Source organism: Sinocyclocheilus anshuiensis, unplaced genomic scaffold (genome assembly GCF_001515605.1).
Source record: "Sinocyclocheilus anshuiensis isolate Anshui unplaced genomic scaffold, SAMN03320099.WGS_v1.1 scaffold1082, whole genome shotgun sequence".
In the NCBI taxonomy this organism is placed as follows: Eukaryota; Metazoa; Chordata; class Actinopteri; order Cypriniformes; family Cyprinidae; genus Sinocyclocheilus; species Sinocyclocheilus anshuiensis.
Genome location: NW_015542379.1, coordinates 2,057,914 through 2,064,628, shown reverse-complemented (window position 1 = coordinate 2,064,628; position 6,715 = coordinate 2,057,914). Strand labels below are relative to the sequence as shown.

The window sequence follows — 6,715 nt, the reverse complement described above, 5'->3', positions numbered from 1 at the left end:
CAAATATCAAATTCAAAATAAAAAAAAAAAATATAATAATTTATGACTCCAACCTGAACTGAACTAGACCAAACCGAATCGTTAAACACACCTAAAAACAAGACCGAATCAATCTGCTTCTCAGTAAAGTTTGTCCAGAGGCCTCGCTTGCGATTGTACAATCCCTGTTTAAAGTTTGCTAACTGCTCTCGCTCTGTCTGGAGTTCAGACAGCTAGCTGACGCTGTGCGTTCGGTGTGTCTGTGTATTGATACTGATGAGGCCCCGTCCATTTCTGCTGCGAGCGTGAGAACCACAATGACGTTTTCTCAGACAAAGCAGCTGTCAGCATCCTCTCTCATCGGCGTTCGCTGCAGGTTAATTGACTGGAGCTGCAACAGTTTCACACCAGCGCCCTCTTCCCGGACGCGGCCGTCTCCCCTCATCTCTCCGCTGGGTCGTCCCGGGTGAGCCACACCTCCTCCGGTCAGACTGAGAGGGAGAGAGATGGAGCAGAGGAGGAGTATATCCACTTTGCTGTGGCAATTTGAAATGAGGGGCAGGCCTGCGAGTGTGACAGTCCCGGCATCATCACGCTGAGCGCGTATTAGAGTAAGTACCTTGATCGCCCATGTGAAAAGCCACTGGGGACGGCCCTCTGATACGCCACTTCCAGCTCCAACCTCACATGGAGCTCTATTTCACGGCCGGCTGGCCTGATTGAAAGTAATAGGGGGACTGAGGCTGTGATGAACTGACATGCCCAATAACTTTCATTACGTGGCTGTAACCTTGTCCCGCTCACTAATTAATTTTTCTGCCAGCGATCATATGCCTGTGTGCTGTAGACTGGAGCGCAACCTCTGTCTGATCTGCTGGGAACTACAATTTAACCCTGCATGGCCAAAAGTATGTGAAGACCCTCTTCTAAGTAATAGGTTTGACTGAGCATATTGGTCCAGAGAAGGCAAATCTCAATGTTACGGCATACAGAGAATTGTGTGCCCATGAAAATTTGTGGAGAGCCTTTTTCTAATGTCCCTGTGCGCAAAGCAAAGTCTGTAAAGAAAGGATTTGCTGGTGAGAAAGAACTTGACTGGCCTGTGCAAAACTCATTAGGTATTGCAACATATAGTGGAAAGCCTTGCCAGAATATTGGAGGTTGTTAAAGAGGATCGATTCCTTATTAAAACCAATGCTTTTGGAATTAAATGCTCAACAAGCACATATGTATTGAACCCTGTTTCTGCTCAAAACGGTACAATGAAAAGGTAATTGTGACGATATATCTCACAATTGTACCCACAATTCTCAAAATCGCAGATTGTTTTCTACATTTGTGACTTTATATTTCACAATGTTCCTATATTGTAGCTTTCAGTTTTTGTAATTGTCTCTCAGTTCTCGTAGTTGTGACATTATACCTCACAATGCGACTTTACTGATCATAATTCTAACTTTTTATCTCCCACTTGTAACTTAATGTCTCAAAATGTGACTGACTCTAACAGCTGCGACTTTGTTTCTCGGAATTGTGATTTACAGTATCTCACAATGTGACGGTATCTCACAATTGTGGCTTTAATTTTCATAATTGTGACTTTTTAGCATGCAGTTGTGACTTTCTCATAGTTGCAAATTCATATTTTACAAAGTGTCTCATATCTCACAATTGCAACGTTGTTTTTGCAATTGTCTCACAATGTGACTATATCTCACAATTGTGACTTTAATTGTCCTATGACTTTTTTATAGTTGCAACATTATATCTTAGAATATATCTTATATCTCACAATTGTGACTTTGTTTCTTTTAATTGCAACTTTATATCTCACAATTGTAATCTGCAGCTGCTTTTTTTCAATTGATGTTTTGTCTTACAATTGTGACAGTGTGACTTGAAATTGTGAATTTTTATCTCACAATGTGTCTTTATATCTCTCAATAGGGACTTTTCTCGCTATTGCAATATTTGTTTACTTTTTATCTCCTTTCAAAATATGACTTTATATCTCGCAATATGACTACATCTCACAATTGTGGCTTTTATTTTCAATTATTGTGATTTTTATCTCTCAACTGAAACTTTAAATTTAGTTTTTTTGTATTCGCAACGTTATATGTTGCAATGTAACTTCATATATTGCAGCTGTTTGTGACTTTATATGTTGCAATGTAACTTTATCTCTCACAATTGCAACTTTATATCTTGCAGTTGTGACTGTAACTTGTAGTTGAGCCTTTATATCCCACTATGTTGAAACTTTATCTTACGATTTTTACTTGTTTTACTCTGAGGCAGAAACTGGCTTTTATACATACAGTATGGATGTGGAGCATATTTGGCTGTTCACATACTTTTGGCTGTACATTCAGTACCTTCAGAAGTGTGTCAGGGCTCATCTGGGCCCTTTTGTATAATAGCATATGGACGGTTCATTATGATACGTATTACACTGAATGCATAAATGCAAAAGCAGCATTATTTGCAGCTTCTTAATAGCTGCCGCAGAAGTGCATTAGAAACCTCATGCATGCAAGGCAAGCTTGTAAAATCTGGGCGAATAAATATTACATGATGCATCTGATAAATAGATGCATGAACAGAATGCAGTGTTTACGATCATGGTGAGATGTCCATCTATAAGCGCGAGCGAGGGTTGGTGAGTGGGAGGAAGGCTGGCAAAACAGTTTTTTGAAGAGCTTCTATACAATGCATCACCTTTCCTTCATTTATTGTTGGAGGATTCTCGAAGCCACATTTACTTTCCTGACCATTAGTTTCCCCTCTGCCTTCATTCGTTCACCTTTCCACAAGCTAGCAGAAGCCGATAGTGCATGCAGTATTAGAGCACCACCTGGTGGACACTTTTAAATCTTTCAGACTTTATAATCTGAGCTTTTTTGTTGTTATTTTCAGGGTTTATTTTATGATTTTATGCTTCTCCGCACGTTCACATTCGGTACATTGGTATAGGTTTTCCTGCTTGCTTTTCCTCTTTCCATTCATCACATCTTTTGACTGAAGTCAATTTTGAATCCGTCCCCAAGACAGATGTGATGTGTAATTTTTGCACAGACAAAGGCCTGTGACTGACATTTCATGCTTGCTATGATGAACTACAAGCATTCGTTTTGCCCAGACATTCATCTCTCGGCTTTGATCCATTCATTGAAATGTGAACTACTGACTCTTGTTCTCTCGAAAGCATTCGTTCATTAGGATGTTTACCATTTTCTTTGTGCTGCAACACAAATCAAATCCCGCCCCTCCTGTGCGTTCTCTTCCAGCGTTATCGCAACGCTTCCCTTTTCACGCCTGGAGAATTCCCTTCTTTGTAAGATGGAGATATCTGCACCTTTGAGTATTCCTTTAATGACACGGCCGCCTTTGTGTTACTGCGGCGTGCGTCTCTGCCTGCTGTTCGCTGACGTCTTATCTGATTGTTGTGTGTGGCTGCTTCGCTAACAGCGGTCCGTTGGGTAAACTCCCTTTGTTGGCCCACGAATCTAGATTGCACGCATTCGCAACACGTTCCGTCGGTGACAGAACCCTAATGCTTGCACATACACATACTCACGCATGATTCACGTGCACACAGATATTTTTACACTTGGAAAAGTGTCTTTGCAGAGAACTCCAATGCTCAATGAATGCTTCTGGAGCTTTGGATTGTTTCTCGCCTCTAAGACTCCTGAGAACCGAGATGAAAATAAAACAAAAAGTGTCCTAGATTTGAGCAGAAAGGATAAAGGAGCATGAGTAGGGAGAGAGATTAAAGAGCATGCGATGATTCGGCTGTAGTCATGCTGTTTTATTTTTCCGTTCTTCTCCCCTTTTCTCTCTCGGTGGAAGCGTGACATTCTCAGTGACATACTCTGGATTAGAGGCCTGCAGATTGCAGATGCTGTTCTACTGCAGGTAACCATGACTTTGGTCAGTAATTCCCTATGACATGATTTGCATAATACTGTGAGACTTCAATCTATGGCCAAGGGGGGAAAATCCAACATTTCTGACAACTTTTACTTATTTGTTTCAGTCAAATCCCAACTGGCCAATGCTGTTAAACCAATAATTCAACCCAAACTGACAATTTCCTGAAAATGGATAAATGGAGTGTAACAAGGAAGATATTTTGTGTAGGCCAAAACATGGAGACTTCTGCTTCCATCACCCTGAAATCAATGTTTTTTTTGTTTGTTTGTTTGTTTTTTTTTTTAAACAGATTTGTGTTCAAATCCCTGACATAAGGTCTCACTACTACATGAGAACAAAATAATAATAATAATTTGCACGGTTTGATGTGATATGAGCTAATCGATCGTTAGATTGAATCACCATTGGTAGCGCGATTTATTGTAATGCTTATTTTTCCTCTGTTGGTCAGAACAAATGTGGCAGACTTGTTACTCACTTGTTCTGATGACAATATCCGGTGAAAATTCTTATTTGGGTCATATATTCCAAGACGTAGGTGAGAATCTGTGATTCCTAAGTACAGTATCCACACCGGTGCGGTGACTGATAGCCACACATTCACCTCAAAACATTAGATTAATCCGCGCTGGAGCCGTGCCGGAGCACAACCCACGTAATGCAAATAATTTCGCAATTAACTGTAATTGCTGGTTTTAAACAAAGATGCGACAAAGAGGCAAAACTTACGGACTGCAGCTTTAAGTTTACTCCGAAGTCAATTTATGAAAGTTTGAATATACTAAGTAACCTTAACTAGATTTTTCTAAGGCAATGTGCAACATTGTTTTAAGTTAACAAATTGAAATGTACAGTGTACATCAGCAATACGTTTTTTTTTTACTTTAAACGGACATGTAAACAAACTTTTTTTTTGGAATGAAGACTGAAAGAGTTGTCAAAGCTTAATCGTGACATTGAAGTCATGTGACCATGGTAGCCTACCTTAAGCTTTTTACTTGTGTCGACTTCAAAACTCATAAAGTTTACGAATATTATCATGATGAACAAAACCTGTACGAATAATAAACTTTTGTTGTTCGCAGAGCTTATTTTCTGCAGTAATCCACAAGCAAATGGATTTTTTTTTTTTTCGTGTGAACCAGTGATGCTAACTTTCAGGTTGGCCTACAAAAATATATCTTTGCTGCAGCGTTCTGTTTTCAGATTTAATAATGGTGTGCTGTGCCAGGACTGACATCAAGCGCCATTGGTTCTTAGTTCAAAAATGGAGAATGAAATTTTTCATCTTTTACAGCTGAAGTTTGAAGATTATCAGTGAATTATGAGTTCAATGTTGGTCTGTTCCACATATAAAGTTTCCGTTGGACCACAGAAGACTTAATATTATAATGCACAAGTCATAAGGACTACAAGGTGTTTTTGATGATCTTTATATAGAAAAAAAAGCTACATTTCCCTTACATCAAACAGGTTCGAGGGTAAACAAAAACAGATTTTTGGCTGTGAACTGAAAGAACAGGAGTACTGCATGCAAACCAGGGACAAAAATAGTGTCTTGCTCTGATCTTTTGGTTTTTGGGTGAACTATTCTTTTAATGTAGCTCTCTCGGCTTCACTTGAACTTGAAGTGAATGGCTTATGAGTAAACCTTGTTCTTCATGTTTCAGTGCTTTTAAGAAGACCACCTTTGATCTTTTCTTTAAGAAGATAATACAATATTTCTGCGAGCTCTAAATTACATTTTTGACTGGTTTGTACCAAACAGAATATTGACAGTGAACAACATCCTTTTGAGACCATGATCATTAAAAACACAAATACTAATACTTTATTCTGATTGTCTGGTCTAATATTTTTATACAATACACATAACCCTGTAATTGACTCTTTAATGTATCTATTCACATTCAAAATAAACCCCTTTAGGAAATACGCATTAAGCTTCTGATTACTCCAGCAGGGTTTATTTTGCAATAACGCCTGTCTGACCGGTTTAATTATTTAGGTCTCTATATCCACTGTTGCTTTGGTTTGGTAGAACTCTGAGTCTGAGAATAACACATCTCTCTTTTCTCTTTTCTCTCAGTCGCCTCTGGCCCCAGCATTCCCTCAACTCTTTCACGAGCATGTCAGCGAACGGAAAGATTCAGAAGGTCAGAGCCAGTAGGGACTGCCTCGTGTTGTAGTGCAGCAGGTCTTTGTTCCTCCTCTGCGCCGCTGTTTGGGAGGCTGACTTGCTCACTGCTACATCCCAGAGCCATTCCTCATGTCTTACAAATGCATCCGTCTGTGTCAGATCACATAACACTCAGAGACTGACAGCTGGACGTAGGAGATGTCAGTGATGTTCCCTTCTAAAGGGAAGGTAAGACACACAGAGTTTACCCGGGACAAACTGAAAACAAATCTGTTTATTAGGGCTGTCAAAATTAACGCAGCTTCCATTTATTTATTTATTTTTTTTTCCTGGCATTCCTTTGGTTAGCATTGCAATTAAGCAAAAGATGCACAAGAGAAGTTATTTCAGTGCTGGCGTGATGTGTGTGAAGCAGCTATGTGTGTGAACATAGGCATCCGACACGTGCAATAGTGCACACAAAATTATGTCGAAATGACAGTTTTTGACATGGTTTTGGCGAGTGTCCTCATAAACACAGTTTTAAATTAGTTAAAAAGTCCTAAATGATGATAAAGAGTTGTGTGTCAGATCTGTGTCATGTGTGTCAGGTTTAAAAGAGACAGCGCTGCTTTTAAAGTGAAGCCTGCTGCAGTCTGACATTGATGAAATTCAAAG

At 39.5% G+C, this 6,715-nt stretch overlaps 1 protein-coding gene across 1 annotated transcript in view; it reads left to right on the top strand.

Annotated features, from left to right (window-relative positions):
• Nucleotides 1-6,715, top strand: part of LOC107692520 (somatolactin-like) — a 42,043-nt gene that overhangs the window by 3,369 nt on the left and 31,959 nt on the right. The window contains exon 3 of the mRNA XM_016491603.1: nucleotides 6,008-6,074. Within this exon, the coding sequence (XP_016347089.1) occupies nucleotides 6,008-6,074 (67 nt within the window). The remainder of the gene's footprint in view (nucleotides 1-6,007; nucleotides 6,075-6,715) is intronic.